Source organism: Antedon mediterranea, chromosome 10 (assembly GCF_964355755.1).
Source record: "Antedon mediterranea chromosome 10, ecAntMedi1.1, whole genome shotgun sequence".
Taxonomy (NCBI): Eukaryota; Metazoa; Echinodermata; class Crinoidea; order Comatulida; family Antedonidae; genus Antedon; species Antedon mediterranea.
Genome location: NC_092679.1, coordinates 14,979,335 through 14,998,367, shown reverse-complemented (window position 1 = coordinate 14,998,367; position 19,033 = coordinate 14,979,335). Strand labels below are relative to the sequence as shown.

The following is a 19,033-nucleotide window of genomic DNA, read 5'->3' as shown; positions in this document are numbered from 1 at the left end:
ATTGATCACCCTAACAAAAATTACTATAGAATTCTATAAAAACAAATTCTATAGGAAATCTATAGAATTTTCTATAGATATAGAAAAGTTTCATTCACTTTTCTATAGAAACCCAACAACTTTCTATAAATAATGAGTAGCCAAACAATGTTTATTTTCTAACTATGGGTTGTTGAGATCTTCAGCTTGAAATAAATACAAGTCCGCTATTTGACCTTCTTTAATGTGACAGCAAATCGTTTGTTAGGCCTAGGCAAATAGAGTACTGTAATAAAATCAAAAGTCAATTTTTCATCTGTTTCAGTGCGTACTGCAATTTATTGAAACATCAATAAAATATTTAGGATAAAAATATAAAAACGAAATTACACATATATACATACACATAAAAATATACTATTATACACTATTAAATGTTGTTTTTGTAGTTGAATAACTAGTAGTTGGTCCGGTGTCTTTTATATATACCGGGCGGTTTAGAATTAATGTTCTTTGCCTGATTTGTTTATATATAGTTCCGCCGTACCACGCCGAGAGTGTTAAAGAGTCGCTATCCAATCGAGTTTGAACAATACCATGAAAGCCCCAGTGGTCTAATTGTTAGGGCAACTGCATATCAAGCAGACGGTCCGAGTTCGAGTCTCGGTTGGGGCGACTTTTTCTCATTCTCACAGATTTTCTCATCTTTATCGTTTCAAATTAATTAATTAAATTTCAGTATATCACCGGGCGGTTTAGAATTAATGTTCTTTGCCTACTGTGTTTATATATATATATATATATATATATATATATCTCGAGATCCCACAAAGGGGTATTAGTGAATAAATATACTGAATTATAGATGAGGGCGTATCAATTTGATCTCTGGTGCGCGTGCGTACAACTGAGGACTAGTTGTGTTCCAACCGTACCACGCCGAGAATGTTAAAGGGTCGTTATCCGATCGATCAATACCATGAAAGCAAAGATTATATAGCGCCGCTATTATAATCTTTGATGAAAGCCCCAGTGGTCTAATGGTTAGGGCAACTGCATATCAAGCAGACGGTCCGAGTTCGAGTCTCGGTTGGGGCGACTTTTTCTCATTCTCCCAGATTTCCTCATCTTTATCGTTTCAAAAATTAATTAAATAATTTTCAGTGTATCACCGGGCGGTTTGGAATTTATTTCTATGCCTGTTGTGTTTATATATATATAAAAGTATCTCTCGAGATCCCGCTTAGTGAATAAATATACTGAATTATAGATGAGGGCGTATCAATTTGATCTCTGGTGCGCGTGCGTACAACTGAGGACTAGTTGTGTTCCAACCGTACCACGCCGAGAATGTTAAAGGGTCGTTATCCGATCGAGTTAAAGAACAATACCATGAAAGCCCCAGAGGTCTAATGGTTAGGGCAACTGCATATCAAGCAGACGGTCCGAGTTCGAGTCTCGGTTGGGGCGACTTTTTCTCATTCTCCCAGATTGTACATTTATGCCGGTAGGGGCAAGAGTGCCAAGCTTTACAATTATTCTTTCTTCTATAATTCTACGAGATGTCTCAGAACCATTACATACTTTAACACCAGAAATTGTAATATCCGAAAGGGAATGCTCATTATTACAAAAATGGGTGGCTACAGGTAATCCGGGAGTCTTTAGTTTAATAGACCTTAAATGTTCTACAAACCTATCACCTAACCTGCGTTTAGTTTCACCAATATAAAGCATATTACATTTAGTACACGAAATACAATAAACTAGATTTCTAGTGGTGCACGTAATACGATCTGTGATAACATAATTACCAGAAGGTCCTACTATTTGGTTTGAACATGAAACGTACATGTCGAACATCTATTTCTATTACATTTGAATGTTCCAGTTGATTCATTACCTTTGTTTTGTAATTTAGATTTAACTAAAGTGTCTTTAATGCTTTGATCACGTCTGTAAGCTATCATGGGTGGTTCTTGAAAAATATCTTTTGTAGCGGATTTATCTTCAGTCAAAATTGAAAAGTTATCGCGGACAATGTTAATAACCTTCTTATTCATAGGATGATACTAGAGGTATGCGGTCACAAGCATTTGTATTATGTGTAGGTTGCAATGTGTCCTCGTGCGTTAATTCCATCGAATTTCACTTTCAGTAGGCTTATTGCAAAAAAAAATAACCAAAGCACTGTTTCATGTTTTAAATTTTAAAAAATGCTTATATTATATTACGGAAGGGCTACCAGAATTTCCTAACATGTTACCTGCTAAATAACAGTGGAATACATAATATTGCAGCATTGCACCAGGAGAAAGGAAACGGCCGGATCTCAATTTCATGAAGATTGACCCCTTTTCTCGGTGAATCTTCTTCCGATTCTAAAATAAAAATCGCACTCGGTCCCGCTTTCTTTATTAAAAGTAAGTAGGCCTATTCTAGGCCTGGGCCTTGCCTAGTTTTAATCAATAATGCCTACTTTAAATAGTCATAATTATTTTTTGCCTAAAAAAAGTAAAAGTATGACACTTTTAATAAACAACAACGAAAATAAATAGAGAAACAGTGTCCGTAAATCTGTGAGTGTGTGTCTTAAAAGTATTGCATGCAATCATTTATTTTATAAAGCTAGTGTATTTCTAAGTTAAGTTCTAACACGCTTCATACGTATTGTTCTTTTAATTATTTTTGCCCAATTTAATTATTGTCTGAAATATCAGTGGCGGATCGCTGGACTCTTTCCCAAGAGTTTAAGGCGTTATATATCGAGTATTTGCGCCACAGGTCCCCCATGGCGGGGCCTGTAGGGAAGCGGATTTTGTGAAATGCTCGCAGGTACAATAAATGATGGCATCTCTAGTTCGCCGGAAATATCGGGCTTTAGTAGCAAACAACAAAAACATAAACTGTACAACACAGTGTTACTTAATACCACACCCAGAGATAAAGAAGAAAATATGATCACAATTTGCAGAAAAAAAAGAAATTGAACACTGAGAATTCGGAACGTCTGTAATTACTACGGAAATTCGGCCCAATCGGGGGCCCAATATACGGACGTAAGGAGGAAATGAAGATAAATAGGGTACTACGGCATAATGAATGATGTGGAATCCCGGCAAAATGCAATAATTATGGACAAATCAACGACCCATATGACGGAGCTTTCCACGAACACAGTGTGTGGCCGGCTTTTCGTACTCTCTGATGACGCACACAAGCAATCCAAACAGTCAGAAATTTATTCTGAGAATGGTTCAGAAAAATATTTAAAAAATATATAAATCCAAAGGCAAATTACTGAAAAGAAAATGACAATGCTGTGGGTATCAGTGGCTGGATCTCAATGGAGATACAAAAATAAAAAGCGAAAAGCTAAATCAAAACGATAAAGTAAACAGCCAGAAAAGTTAGCAGAGCTTTCGGGCAACACTAGCCCTTCATCAGTGCAAGTGAAGGAATTTGGATAACGTCATATATATATATATATATATATATGCTGACGTTAATGGTTATTACTATTATTATGATTAAATGGGATCTAAATTTTAATTTAGTGACAGAAAAAAAAAATTTAGTACGAAATTACCGAGCAACTGGGGCAACAACACCCCTACGGACGCCCAACCGTGTTATATAACTACTAAAACTGTATAGATTAACAATCCGTGAATTTGTTTTGTGGCTGCGCTAAACAAGTATTTGTAATTTGTATGGCCTTAGTTGACTTACGTCTATGTGCCATTGAAGTGACCCTTAAACACGATGATAATATTTCTCTTAATCGGGTTTAAATCAAAATAAAAGTTAAATGATTATATACTTGTAATTATGAAACTCTTTATTAAGCTAATAATAACATTTTTAATTTACTGTACAATTAAAAAAAAACAATAAAAGTGAAAATAATTGTGTAGGGGAACATTACTGAAACTTAAGTTGTCAATTTCCTATATAGGACGGTCGATCGCCTGATTCTACACCTACACGACATACTGCGAAATGTTAAACTTTACCACAAAGTCATTACGGTACAACGATTTTATCAAGTAAAATGTAATATAAGAATCCATTGTTCTGTGAAGTTGTAGAGTACTGACTTGTTTTGTCGATCTACCTACTAGTACAGTACTACCACCGGGTCAACAATTGACCACGAATATCGTGTAAGATACTATTACAAATGTTTGTAATTCGTAGCCTTCGTAAATATGGGAGAAGGGGCATGAACCTAATGCCAGATTTCATTATATTTTGATAGCCTAGGTTTTCCCCCTATTGGTGGCAACAATCGATATGCAGGCCTATCATCATAGTCCTATAATATAATATCAGGAACCTGGAAAATAAACACCTTCTTCTGATTTCTTGGTTTTCATTCTCTCCAATTCATCTACCATATATTGTAGTGGGTCATCTGGCCTCTGATACACAATTCCTGATGTAAGATGCTAAATATAAAATTAATTAATATGAATGAATAGTACGATAACAATTTCTATATATATATATATAAATATATATATAGGCCTATATTATACTATATTTATAATTTATAGAGACACAGCACAACCAACAAATTATGCTGGGCTATTCTATCATGATATTTTAAAACGATATGGCTATAGTTATAGTACTAGAACTATATAGGCGTGTCGCAGCCTACTGACTATTCTTCTAGGCCTATCTATCTATAGTATCATGCTAGCTTGCCATCACGTACATTCACAAAAGAATCTGATATAGTGATACAATACAACCAACTACTTAAAATACGACCTCTTACTTGAAAAATGTGCATAATACTATGTTCTTCCATGTAATTAACTGTTTTTACGTATGGGTTTTGTTCTGGCGCAATGTAATCGGGTTTAATCTCATCTTTACTGTTGTTTTTGTTGATATTTTCGTTAGCAGTATCAGTAGTAGTAGTACTAGTGCCAGCAGCCGCAGTCCCGTCAATATCCGGTTTTTCTTCAATCAATTTTTCGGTGAATACAACTTTCACTGTGGCGGAGGGAATACCTGGTGTTAGAGGCAAATGCTTAGAGATGTTTAGCCCATCAGACGATACACTATCTTGTTTAGAATTCGTGATTTTACTGTTGGAAATCCCATCGTTATTAGCCGACGCCATGTTTTTGTTTTCAAACGTATCGCACACACATTACTCTTTGTATAGAGGGTCGCATGGCAGCAAAATAGAATCTTCTATTAGTTTTAGGGGGTTCGTTCTGTTGTCGGTCGTCCTAGAGAGTATGCATTTTATCTATAGGAAACACATACTGCCAAAAGTTTAGTAATTTAATGAATATTTTGTACATTATTGTAACAAAAACACTAGTTTTTGGTTAGTCAGGCACGCCTCACTCTTGCCTATTCTGGGCTGTTTTTAAACAAAATGGAACGATCTTTGTTGGGAATTCCCCTTTCCCAGCGACCCGGATGATGATATCACGTTAATATTATAATAATATGGAGGAGAATTCCCACGATACACAGTATAGACTACCACATTTTGCTTATTATTGAAAAATGTATTGAAGCAGAGTTGATAATAATACTACAGAGGGCGCTGAGCTAGCTGACGACCTCCTTGATTTTCTCATGATTTTTGATTTTTTTGCTGTTGTTTTGTTAACTTTTTGATGTCGTATTGTGTTATGTCTGTAATTTTGCTGTTGTTTAGTGGATTTAATCATTGCTTTTTTTCCGGACATTTCGATTCATTTCCTGATTTTCATCTTATTTTCGATGAAATCTGCTAGGCCTAGGCCTATGCCGGACCAAGCCTGCTCTACTTGCTCTACTAACAGTTGTATGCCTTGCTGTTCTCAACTCACGCCTGGTAGCACTAACAGCTGGATTCCTACCAGGCCTAGGCTTCGGCCTAGCAAGAGAGGAAGACGTGGTGGTTCTCATATTCATCGACGTATACCAGTGAGAATTAGTTATTATGCTTCTTTGCCTAACTCTAATAAAAGAAGAAAAAATTTTACTCATTTTCTGCATCGACAACTGATAAACATCCCATTATCAAATAATGTGGGTGCCAAGGATAGACCATCTTCTTGCCAACTACCTTTGTTTTTACTTACCAATGCTCAATCACTTTGCAATAAACATGATGAATTGAGTTTGTTATTAAACACCCAAGGGGTTGATGTCGGAGTATTTACTGAATCCTGGTATGGACCTCATATATGTAATGCTCAAATTCATGTTCAAGGATATTCTTTTTTTGGCAAATGTAGAGAGGATCGACGTGGAGGCGGTGTGGCAATTTATGTGAAGGATAACATTGATTGTGCAATCCTTGACATCCCTGTACCACCTGAATTGGAAGTCATTTGGATAAACTTAAAATGTTCTCGTCTACCAAGAGGAATGTCATCAATCGTTGTTTGTGCTATCTACATCACAACAGACTCCCCATATCAACTTCTTCTTGAGCGGCATATTTGTGAAACGATAGACCTTATTCGTTCTAGATCACTTCAGACTGGTTTTTGCATTATGGGCGATTTCAACAGAATGAACATTAACTACATTTTACGTAATAACTGTTTAAAACAAATTGTTAATTTTCCAACCCGTGAACTTGCTACATTAGACCTCATCTTGACTAATTTTGAAACTAAATACCATACCCCAGAAGCGATGTCTCCTCTTGGTTTTAGTGACCACATCTGTATTTTATGGAAACCTAAAGTTCAAGCTATCAAAAATGTTGTCAAATCTATAAGTGTTCGTCCCTTATATGATACCAGAATAAGATCGTTTGGCACCTGGATTGTATCTCAGAATTGGAATGATATTTATAGCTGCATTTCTACACAGAGTAAAGTTGATGCTTTCTATTACAAACTGATCACTGCTATTAATAAGTTTTTCCCGTTGAAAAATATTAAAACGCACAATACTGATAAACCTTGGCTAACACAAAATATCAGAAATTCTATTTCTGAACGCCAAAAAGCGTTTAAATCCAATAACTTAACCCATTGGAAAGCTTGCAGAAACAAAGTCAAGAGGGAAATCATTAAAGCTAAAGTAAAATTTAATGTAGATAGAGTTAGACACCTGCAAAAAACTGACCCAGGTAAATGGCACCAACAGGTCAGAGTTATGACAAACACTAAGAAAATCGATCTCAATATACCAGTTCCTGAAATCTCTCCATTGGATCATAAATCCATTGCTAATGTCATCAATGACTTGTTTACTAACATTAGTGCTCACATCCCTTTTCTAAATAAAACTCAACTCCCTGCATTCCTTCCCTCTGACAAACCTGCACCTAAACTTCATCCTTGGGATATTTATAAAAAATTAAGATCTATTAAAGAAAACAAGGCCTGCGGACCAGATTTGGTCCCACCCAAAATTGTTAAATTATTTGCCATGGAGTTTTGTGAACCACTTTGTGATATACTCAACTGTTCTTTTTCTGAAGGCATTGTCCCTTCTCAGTGGAAAAAGGCAGTTGTAGTCCCTGTGCCCAAGGTTCAGCCTCCTACTATTGACAAACTCAGACCTATCTCCATTACTTCTGTGTTTGCCAAAGTAGCTGAGGAGTTTATCACTGACTGGATCTTACAAGATATAAGTTCAAAAATCGATGTTAACCAGTTTGGAAATGTTAAGGGTTTGTCTACTGCTCATTACCTGACCCACTTGGTGCATTATCTCTGTCAAGGTGCTGAGAATAAGCACAATGTTGGTACCATGGTTCTTACTGATTTCTCCAAGGCCTTTGATCTTATCGACCATACCATCCTTGTTAATAAGATCATTGATATTGGTGTCAGGGGGGCTTTGGTACCATGGTTGTGTGATTTTCTTTTTATGCGTATGCAGTGTGTCAAATATAATGGTACCTTATCTAATTACTCTTACTTAAAAGCTGGTGTCCCACAGGGAACCAAGTTAGGCCCTTTATGTTTCCAGATCATGATCAACGATGCTGGTACAAATGCTAAAACTAAGTATCTGAAATATGTAGATGATCTTACATTTTGTGAAAATCGTAAGCTCTCATTGCCTGGTTTTTTACAAGATGATCTTAATTCTTTTTTCCGCTGGTGTAACGACAACTGTTTAGTGCTTAACCCCAAAAAATGTCAGGCCCTTAAGGTGTGTTTCAGTTCTACCCAACCTTCACACGTTGACATACACTTGGGAACTGATAAGCTCCAATATGTTAATAAAGCCAAGATCCTGGGAGTTTTTTTTCAAGACAACCTTAAATGGGACTGTCATATTGATTCCATCATCACTAAAGCTTCCAGGAAACTTTTCTTTTTACGATCACTAAAACGATTTGGTTTTAACATTGAAGAGCTTAAATTGACCTTTTGTGGTTACATTAGACCAGTTGTTGAGTATGCTGATGTTGTTTGGCATTCTGGCCTGTCTAGTAGATTAAGCGATTGTATTGAAAATGTTCAAAAGAGGGCTTGCCGTATAATGTTAGGCAATGATTACTTTTCTTACTCTGGTGCCCTTGAATTTCTTAAATTAGAGACTTTGGCTCAAAGAAGGGTGGAGCATTGTCGCAAGTTCGCTGAGTATCTCCCCAAAATTAAACAAACAGCTGATTTAATCCCACCGACCAGACATAGCTGTCATGGTAGGAATTTAAGAAATAAAAACAAAATTACCCAGCTAGCGTCTAAAACATCCAGATTTACCAATAGCCCTATACCCTACTTCATCAAATTACTGAATTCTTAATTTTCTCCCCTGCTAGTTTGCGACTGCTCTCCCCTTCTTTGTTGTTTTTTTTGTTTTCATATTTTTTATATATATTTATATTTTTGATATGACATGTATTTTACACGCAATTTGGCTCTTAGCCACGAGTTGTAATTTTGGTCAATTTTTTGATATTTGAAATAAAAGTGAATAATAATAATAATAATAGTAAGTATTTATACATTAAATATATTTTATTTTCAAGTTAATGGAGAGTACAGTTAGCCTGTGAAACAAGTTATTTCGAGTAGCATATTACCTACCAAGCGGGCTACCAACCAACCAAGTGTACCTGTCGGAAATAGCTGCGCAGTTAGTGGGTGCAAATATCCTGTCTGTGGTGAAGAATCCTAAACGCGGAAGTGCTTACAAAAATTAGGCTACATTTTCAAAATGGTGGATGGGTAAATTCGTGTTTTATTATTTTATTTCAACATCTGACTTCACTTTTAAAATTTGTTGTTTTTGAGGAAGGTAAATAATTCCTATTCCTTCTAATATGTGTTTTAATTCAAACTTTATTAATATTAATTCATTATCAGTTTGGGGTCCATGGGCTTTTGTATTATTTTTGTATTGTTTTATTATGTAATCATGAATATTAGATTACTTTTAATACCTTTTTTTGTCTTGTGTGTTGGTTTGTCCCAATTATTTTTTTTATTCTCTGTTATCTTTAAAGATGTACTGTATTGTCCCCCAAAAACAAGAAGAACAAGATTAATCAAATCAGAATTTGAATAGGCCATTTAGTAGTTTTTCCGTATAAAAATGTCAGTCAGATAAATGTCAGCATACACTGTTTACGGTCACCCTCTATAAATAAGGTGAAATAAAATAAATCAATCAGTCAAAATCAATCAGCGGATCCAGGATCTCATTGGCTGGCAACCAATGTGACTACCTTTTGCTTTAAATTACAGTTTATTTTATCCAATTTTTTGTCAAAGTAAATATCTATTATGTGAGATTAAAATTGCATATTCAACAACAAAAAATGGGGTTTTTTCAGGGGACAAAAAATCTTTAATACAGTATTTATAATATATATTATATTATATATAATAAATAATCTTCTTGACTCATTTTTTATATACATACTGATGTTATATTTAGTACTTTTACTTTACAAGCATGATCATTTTTGTGTTAATTTTATAGATAAATAGTAATAAAATATGAATTTGGAACTGAAGAGTTTAAGTGTTACTTCAGGCCAAGCTACTGGTGATGAAATTATTATTGCTACAGTGTCAGTAGACTCATTGGAGGAAGGTAAGCAGGCCAAAAATAGAATAGTACTGTAGCAAAATGGTTTGTGGTAGGGAAGGGGGAATGGTGATTAAAAAGTCTCTCTCAAGTCTCTCTATATAGGCCTGAATAATATAGAACAGTCAATAATTCTTAAACTAATAAAATATTCTTAACGTCCAACAAGTGGTGTAACCGTGTAACGGCTATGACCGCTCACTGGCTAAACCTATGACCGGGCGCCAGAGCATGAGCAGTCCAATAATGCAACTCTCCCCAGCGTTGGAGGGCCTCTTAGGAGTGCTAAACCAGTGGCCTTTTCCCAACTATGTTACACCACTGTAAAACATTTACTATTTGTGTACTACAATATAAAAATATCAACAGTTCTAGGTGATATTGAAGTTTATTTCATTGAGAGAACGACTGGATGGAAAAAACAAGCCAAAATTGAACGAACTATTAGCAATGTAAGTACATATTCACTAAAGTAAAAACTCTATCAAAACTCTTTATTATTTACTGTATTATTATTAATATTATTATCAAATAAATTGTGAAAAATAAAAAAAAAACGTTATTGCTTATGAAATTGGACAAAATGGCCTTCAGGTTGGTGTGGATGTTTAGTTGTGGAGTTGGGGTAAGGGGTAAAATCCAGCAACCATGAAAGCACAAATAATGGGCTGGGGGGCCAATATGTGGTGGGTATTTTTGATACTCTTGTGTGCTTTTTAAATCATTTAATTTCTTTTATTTATTTCAGACAATTCATTTTTATTGTCCATCGTACTCCGATGCGAAAATTACCTCAAAGGTAAAAGTTGGTGTACAGCTTAAGAGATCCTCAGATGGTATCCTCAGTAATATACTACAGTTTACCTATGTTCCTTCATTAACCAATGAGAGTAAGTATAACTGATACCTTTATATGTTAATTTTAATGATGACCTCAAGAGGTAAATTAGATCTATAATGAATACAGTACTGTCTACAATAATTGTTGCAATAAAAACAATTATTAATAAGATATTTAGTAATGAACTTCATTTTTAATTTAAATAGTTATGAACTGTAATTTTAAGATTGTACTATAGTAATTATTGTTATCATATATTTTTATATTATATTTTTATATCTGTCTTTGTGATAAGTGATAAGTTATTTGTATCTGTAATAGCAGTGGTGGCGCCAGGTTTTTATATAAAGTAGTAGTGGTAGTGGGGACCTAACACCTACAATTTTAGCAAATGAAGTGCTGAATTTATAATGTGCTTTTCTATTGTATTTTTTAAATATTTAGGAGGAACCTGGGCTGAGTTGGATCCACCCCTCCTCCCTCTCCAACCCCACTCCCCACTCTCTCTTACCACCCCTTGAATTCCCCCCAAAAAACTTGATTTATCTAAACCCCACATTATTAGGCAGTCGATGCCTTAGGTAAAGGGGGAATGGGGAGAATATTTTCGTTCATTAAAAGAAAACCAGTCGCATCCCAGATTATTACAGATCATATTTTGAATTATTTCAGATATTCCAGTTGAAGAACAAATGAAAATGTACTCCAGTCTTCAAAACACTTCTGAGAAGAAGAAGAAGACCATGAAGCACTGCCAGTACAGTCCTCAAGACTCTGCAGATGAAGGACAAACTGGTTGTAGTGAACTGGAGTCTAGCAAATCCACAAATCTGCAAAAGAAAACACTTCAGAAGGCTGAGGCCATTAATGAACCTAACAGGTCAGATGTAAGGTTATCCAATAATCTACGAAGGGTTCATTCACCCGAAACTGCTGGTCAGAATAAATTTATAAAGATTCAACAAGAAAGATTTTGTAAATCAGAAGATAGTGGTTATGACAGTTTAGGTACTGTTTGTAAAGGTTTTGAGAGTGAGATTGATTGTGATGAATCAAAAACGAGTATGACGATTATTGAAGTTCTTGAAAGTGAGGTTGAAACAGACTGTGCCATCCAATGTTTATCTCCATGCCAACGTTTTTTGTATACTCAAGATTCAGTTTCTAGCGGATACTGCTCTGCAACTTCAACACTTGTAAGTCCTGTGGAATACAGAAAGCCTATCTGTCCACCAAGTAAAGAAGACGAAGTTGATTCTGTAGTGAGGAATATTCCAAGTGTTAAAGTGGATTCGTCTGGCGCACGTTTGAAGATTCCAAATACTGGTGTTCAGTTAATAATTCCTCCAATGGCTATACCAGAGGGAGAAGTTACTGACATCGGATTGGCTGTGGACTCTCTGGATAATTATACAAAGCTGCCATATAAAGATTTGAATAAAGGGTGCATTGCTCCAATAATAACATGTCTTCCAAATGGTTACAGATTTCAGAAACCTGTATTAATTGTGTTTCCTCATTGTGGAAAACAGGAGGACTGCCCTCTTCAGCTTTATACAAGTAATTCTGAGCCTGGTACGTATATACTATTTTCAAGTAAAAGAATTAAACTTTTCGATTCGCACATTCACTAAGTTCACCCTATGATGTAATTTTTATGACTTTTAAGTCAACTGCCAAAAATGCTGTTTGCTCTGTGACTGAGTACAAGTGGACGTATGATGTCATAATACTAAAATCATGGCGGAGGATGACCTAGCAATTATTTATTAAAATTTAGTAAAAGGCATTTCGAACTGTAAATTATAGAGTTAGTTATTATAAATAAAGATTTAAGTAATACAGGTGGACCTACTGTAGGTCCTATAACTAAGCCACCAGCCTTAATTTGAGGAATATAGGATTTAGGCTAGGCCTAAGCTACCAACGCTATGCCTGGCCATGTGCACTGAATTACAAAGGTCATACGTTCACTGGCGTGTCAACATACATGTCAGGGGCAGACGGGTGTTGCCCCAGTTGCCCGGGCAACACCCTAAATGTCATACTAAATGTTTTTTTCTGCCACTAATTAAAATTTAGATTTCATCATATTATATAAATTATTAACTATTAATGTTATAGAAGTCGACCAGGGTTTGAAAAGACTATAGGCCTATGTAAATTGACAGACTGCAGTCAACAATACCGTGCATAATTTACCGGCAGTCAGAGTTTTTGTTGAATGTTTGGATTGCTTGTGTCCATGTGTTCGTGGTAAATCCCGTCATGGGTCTTTCATTTCTCCATAATCATTGCATTTTGCCGGGGATTCTCCATCATTTAAGTATTTCCGTAGTACCATATATTTATCTTCATTTCCCTACGTCCGTAATATTTGGGCGAATTTCCTTAATAATTACGAATGTTCCGAAGGAAAAACAGTGTTTAATTGCTTCTTTCTGCAAATTTCGATCATATTTTCTTTTCTCGAGTGTGGTTGTACAGTTTATAGTGGATAAATGAAAATGAATTTTGGATATTGGGGTTTTACTGACTTATTTAGCATTTATTTCAAAATAATACAATTTAACGTTTTGCTCAATATATTTATAGCAGCAGCTTTACATTTTTTTCTAAATTGTTTTAATTATTAATTGATAATAGTTATTAATTTGTATTAATTGATTTTAATTCCTAGAATTTATTACATTTTACCGGAAGTACCTTCGTCGGGGACCGCCTCTGACCTTCGCATTGAACGCAAAAAATGTTATCCTTTTGTTTGTTGCTTGTGTTTTACGGGCGGAAAAACCAGGCGTGATATGATCTGTTTGCTACTGTAGCCCGATATAGATTGTCATTTCTATTTATCATGAATTTTACGTGCGAGAGTACCATTTCCGGCCATCTAGGTGTGTCATTTAACAAAAATTCTCCCACCACCATGGGGGGGGGGGGGGTGGCCTGTGGCGCAAATATTCAGTATTACTGGCCCTCTTGGGCAACCCCCTTCAAATAGTCCTGCGACCGCCCGTGCATGTCCAATTGAAACTTTAAACCTGTGGATGAGTACCAGTAGGTGTGAGCTCAAAAGTCCCCGATATCTTCATGATATCAGTATCGGTTCGTAATTCATCAGCAACCACTGCATAATTGTCACAAACATCTGCATTAATTCACATCACAACACCATCAATTCGACCATTTATGATTAGAACACACTATAGACTAATAACAACCTAACATTTGATTGCTAATGAATATTAATTTTAATTCTAGATGAGGCAAAAGATTGGAAGCAGGTCAAACACAATCAAGAGGATTCATCTCAAATACTCTTTCTGAAGAATCAATATGGTTACCTATTTGTAAATCATTTTACTGACTTTGTTATTATTACGCTACCATCAGGAAAATATCAAGCTAAATATATGAGAATTGTTGTTTATGCAAATGAGCTTGATGACTGTCAGACTTTCCAAGAAATTCACATACACTGCCATGGTGACAGAGATGACCTTAAAAAGGTAGGCTTAGTAAAAGTTATCTACTTTCGTGTTTCAAGTAAATTAAAGCTCAGATACATACAAACTTACTGTATGAACCCCTATTTTCTATTGCACATTTTGTTTTGGCTCTCCAGTTGTTTTTAATATAGTTTCTCAAGATTTAGCTGTGATTATTATTTAAATAAGGTAAACACAATTTTATAGATAAGGAACTTTTACTATTGTTTATTGAGCCCTTCATTAAAAGATGTATTGTCCCCAAAAACATGAAAAATGAAGATTAATAAAATCAGATTTTGCATAGGCCATTTTGTAGTTTTAACCAAGTTAATAACTTCCATAGAAAAAAAAATCGCCTGTTTTCACTTATAAAATGACAAAATAAACAGTTAAATTCAACAAAAACCCCATTGGCTGGCAGCCAATTTGACTATATTTGCTTTAAATAACATTTTTGGTCGAAGTGAATATTAACTATTATGTGGCATTAAAGTGTCATATTCAAGAAAATAATATATCTTTAAGCATTTGAGGTACTTCGGGGTACCCTGCTACTGGTCACAAATAATATTTATAGTTCACACAGGCAATTGTATACCTACTACTAAACGAACAGTTTTAGTCCTCTATACGAGAAAACTTGCTCTACCACCAGTACCATGGAGCATGTCAGTTGCGATACAGTGCTCCTGACTCAACTATTGCAACACATTAAACAATTCACATTCTCTTGATTTTTTTTACTTGATATCAGATATCTAGTAAAATTTATCAATTTTACTAGATATCAGATATCTAGTAAAATTTATCAATTTTACTAGATATCAATTTTACATGATTTGTGTATCATACAGGCTATTGATGAGGAAGAGAAAAAAGAAGACAGACGTCAGATGACTCATTTGTTAAGATTTGAGCTTTACAACTGTGAATCAAGTGTAACAGTTAATGTAAAAACTGGAAATGGTTGGATTATGCAGTCAGAAGAAGAGGAACAGGTATGTGTTGTAGTTTCTTTGATCAATAAAAATATAGATTAAGGAATAAAATATTTTCTACTGCGTCACTCATCAGGGTGATTAGCCTTATCCTGATCTAGCGCAACTACAGTATGTAGACAAACATTTATTTTATCATAGAAAAATAATAAGGAATTACCTTTGGATAAATAATTTTTTCTTTTTTAAAGTATTAAAAAATAAATACCATTAATATACTGTATAGAGTAATTGCTTTATCTCTATTGTTACCATTATTTTCAGATTTTAAACAACCTGTGGAGGAAGGATATTGGTAGCTGCCAATATGCATTTGAAAATGTTGGTGATATCAATGAGTTCCATTGTCAAATATCAGTTCAACAATCTGGCTTTGATAAAGCAAAACTAGTAGTCACAAATAGAGTTAAAGTAAGTTGTATTTGCAAGATAAATAACTTATTTCCTAGATGAACCTAACACTCTAAATACTTTCTCACAACTATATTGCCTCAACTATTAAAAACCAATGATATTGATGATTCTCAAACCCTGGGCTTCAGATCCAGAAGCTGAGCTCAAACCATTAAGAACTGGCTTGTACAGCGCCTCCTCTAAGATCCTAGATTTATTCCATGGTTAAGTCTGCCAATAGGTTTTGTCAATGATTTCAGAATTTTCATTTTCAAAATTTGTAAATTCTATATTTAATTTGTTAAATCGATAATAATTATTACTTGATTATAGACCTGTATTGATTTTATTATATCCATTTTTACATTTTCTTATGTATAATTTGTTTTGCAAATTTGTGGATAGAACTTAGATCTACCAACAGCACCGCTGAGAGGCGTTAATGTTCTTGATGACAACAGAACTGGAGAAAACCAATCACAAGTGCAAGCTAGCAGATGGCTGAGTTCAGATATACAACAAAGTCAAACTCGAAGTACAGACAGTGGCCATGCAAGTGCATCTTTCCGCAGTCAGATGTCATCTACAGTTGTGTATAATGAAGGATTGTCACACTCCACTGGTCCCAACTTTTCCCACCCTCGCATACCACCTCCTAACTATACATTTCCAGGGCAAATGTCATATCCATATGGCCATCCATCAATTTTCTCACCACAATCTCCTATATCATGTCCATTAAAAGTGCCTTATTTCCTCCGCATTAAATTATATGAAAAGCTAAATCCTACGATGGCAGATGGAAACGATTGGAGAATGTTTGCCAGTGTAATTGATTGTGAAAATCTTGTTAGATTAGGTGAGACATATCCATCACCAACTGAATGTGTGTTACAAGCCTGGGAATCAAAAGATGAGCCTCTTGAAAAACTCATTGAACATTTAAAAGCATGTTCAAGAATTGATGCTGCTAATTTGGTTGAAGATCATATTAAAAAAACAAACCAAAACTTGAACCAGCTTGCTAATCCCATAAACAACCGCAATGCCATATGTCCCACAGGTAATGTCAGTACCAGGAACAACCAGCTTGAGAACACAACACGTTCACACAAGTCTTCACCTCAAGATGTAACAGATGGCTCCATCCCTAATTTAGATGACTCCAATGGATCAGATTTAGTACTAAACATGTCAACATCTTCATCGACATCTAGTTTTTCTTCACCAGAGAAAGAGTTTAAAGAACCAAACTTTCCACACTCATCATCAGACGTGTTTGTAGATACCAATGAGAATATGCAAGATATTACAAGGAGTGTTGAAGATTTGACAATGGAGGATAAAGTAAATAACATTTGAAAGATTTTTGGATGTGCAAAGAAGTTGTATTAGGCCTGACTGTGTTTTCAATAGGTTTACAGATCATCTGGTGCACCCTCAACAACTCAAGTGGGGTAAGATATGGCCACACTCCAAACCACTTTAATAATATGGTTCAAGGTAACCATCGGCCATAGTTATTATGGCAGGTGTTGTAGACTGCTACAGTACCAGTTATGTAAGGTACTGGCAATTTATGCAAAAATGCATTCTAAAGTCTTCTCCCAATGTATTTTTGTACTTATTTTTTAAATATTTTATTGAAAATTAAATTTATGATCTTTATACAATATAAAATTTTAAAAAATAAATAAAATTTAATAAAATGCACTGCATAGATTGTCAACAAAATTGAATATTTGAAAGTAAACGTGAAATTTTGTTCAATACATAGAGTAAGATTTACTAGGGATACTTTGTTTTATCTATAAAACCGTACAATTAAAAATAAACTTAAAATGTCCACAATATACATTCTCTAAACTAACTGTATAGAATACATAGAGTTAATGTAGACTACAGACATACAGTAGTACAGTGGTGCACTTTTTTTTATGCAAGCACTTAAAAGTTTTACCGAAAAAAAATAATTTTGCCTGTAAAATTAAAATTATAATCATTGACATTATGCAAAATTGCCACAAAATGCATTCCCTAATTTTGGTTAATCTTTTTTATACTGCATATTTTTAATACAAAGTTAATTTATTTTAAATTCTATAGAGTTCATGTAGACATACAGTAAAGTGTGGTGCTCTTTTGTACTTACTTTTATATAAAAAACCTGTCTGTAAAAAGTTATGAAACTATGTTTAGAATTGTTACAAAATACATTCTATACTTTTTTCTTTGTTAAACCATTTTTATAGTTTATTTTAAAAGTTTTTGTAGATTAAAGACAGTAAAAGCAGTGAGGCACTTTTGTACTTAACATGTTTATCTAAAATACTTATCTTGCCTTGTTGTATGGTCATACAAAATATGCCTAAATATTCCACAAAATGCATTTAGTTTCCTAACTTTTTTGTAAGTATAGAATTTAAATTGTATATAATACTATTTTTACCTATTTTAAAGTTTTTCTTACCTGTAAAATTAAAATTATGGTGGTAAAAAGTATGTCCAAAATGTAAACAAAAGTATTCCATACTGTTTGTAAACATTCAATTTGTACACTACAGTAAACATTTGTATGTTTTTCTACTTTTTTAATGTTTGTCTAAAATACTTGCCGGTACAATTAACTTAAATGATTGCTTCTTTGTTAGAATTCAAAATTTTAAATTAAATTTTAAATTGTAGAAAATATGTAGAATTGAAAATAGTATGAAAATAATACCAGCAAATCTACATAAAATGAATAGTTCTTTATGTTTGAAAATCTATGTACATTCCATTGTCTGGAAAACATAGAACCAAAAAAATACTGTAATCCTCTTGCCTTATTTTGCAATCATATAATATTTTTTTAAAGTTAGGTTGTTGTTGTCCTTACTAAGTATTTTTATGTCTGTTTTTATTTGTCGTACAGCTAAATGCAATAATATTTAGCATAATGTAAATTTGCCATATATTTTTATTTATATATTGATCATACATTCCAATAAGTATCGATCTATAGTTTCCCCTATGTTTCATTTGTTTTATTTTTGTACACAATCTGTTTGTGAGAGATGATAGTTCAAATTTTAAAACAATTATGAAATATTGAAACGATGGGCAATTTTATCAAATGCCAAGCATTATTTAATAAATCTAAAATGGTTTTTTTTCAACAATCTAGATTTTTACACTATGCCTGACATATTTTGTTATAAAATATTTGTTTTTAATTAACAAATATATGATATTTGTTTTTTTCTAACTTAGCACCTAAATGCAATAAATGTACACACTACAATACATAAAAACAGTATTTTGTA

General features: G+C 34.1%; 2 protein-coding genes across 2 annotated transcripts; one reads left to right on the top strand and one right to left on the bottom strand.

Moving 5' to 3' along the window:
• Positions 1 to 3,824: 3,824 nt before the first annotated feature.
• On the bottom strand, positions 3,825 to 5,133 carry LOC140060709 (uncharacterized). Its single transcript, XM_072107028.1, has 2 exons — positions 4,766 to 5,133; positions 3,825 to 4,430 (listed from the first exon to the last, which is right to left on the bottom strand). The coding sequence occupies exons 1-2, from the start codon at positions 5,114 to 5,116 to the stop codon at positions 4,311 to 4,313; spliced, it is 471 nt and encodes a 156-aa protein (XP_071963129.1). The 5' UTR covers positions 5,117 to 5,133; the 3' UTR covers positions 3,825 to 4,310.
• Positions 5,134 to 9,101: 3,968 nt separating this feature from the next.
• On the top strand, positions 9,102 to 19,033 carry LOC140060458 (uncharacterized). The gene is made up of 9 exons (XM_072106679.1): positions 9,102 to 9,140; positions 9,898 to 10,011; positions 10,375 to 10,457; positions 10,754 to 10,895; positions 11,519 to 12,421; positions 14,108 to 14,355; positions 15,192 to 15,335; positions 15,600 to 15,746; positions 16,134 to 19,033. The coding sequence occupies exons 2-9, from the start codon at positions 9,915 to 9,917 to the stop codon at positions 17,088 to 17,090; spliced, it is 2,721 nt and encodes a 906-aa protein (XP_071962780.1). The 5' UTR covers positions 9,102 to 9,140; positions 9,898 to 9,914; the 3' UTR covers positions 17,091 to 19,033.

Coding starts and splice junctions, on each gene's coding strand:
- LOC140060709 (XM_072107028.1), bottom strand. CDS start 5,116: ATGGCGTCGGCTAATAACGATGGGATTTCCAACAGTAAAATCACGAAT. Junction 4,431..4,765: donor GTATTATGCACATTTTTCAA/GTAAGAGGTCGT, acceptor TTTTATATTTAG/CATCTTACATCAGGAATTGT.
- LOC140060458 (XM_072106679.1), top strand. CDS start 9,915: ATGAATTTGGAACTGAAGAGTTTAAGTGTTACTTCAGGCCAAGCTACT. Junction 10,896..11,518: donor TCCTTCATTAACCAATGAGA/GTAAGTATAACT, acceptor GAATTATTTCAG/ATATTCCAGTTGAAGAACAA. Junction 12,422..14,107: donor TACAAGTAATTCTGAGCCTG/GTACGTATATAC, acceptor TTTTAATTCTAG/ATGAGGCAAAAGATTGGAAG.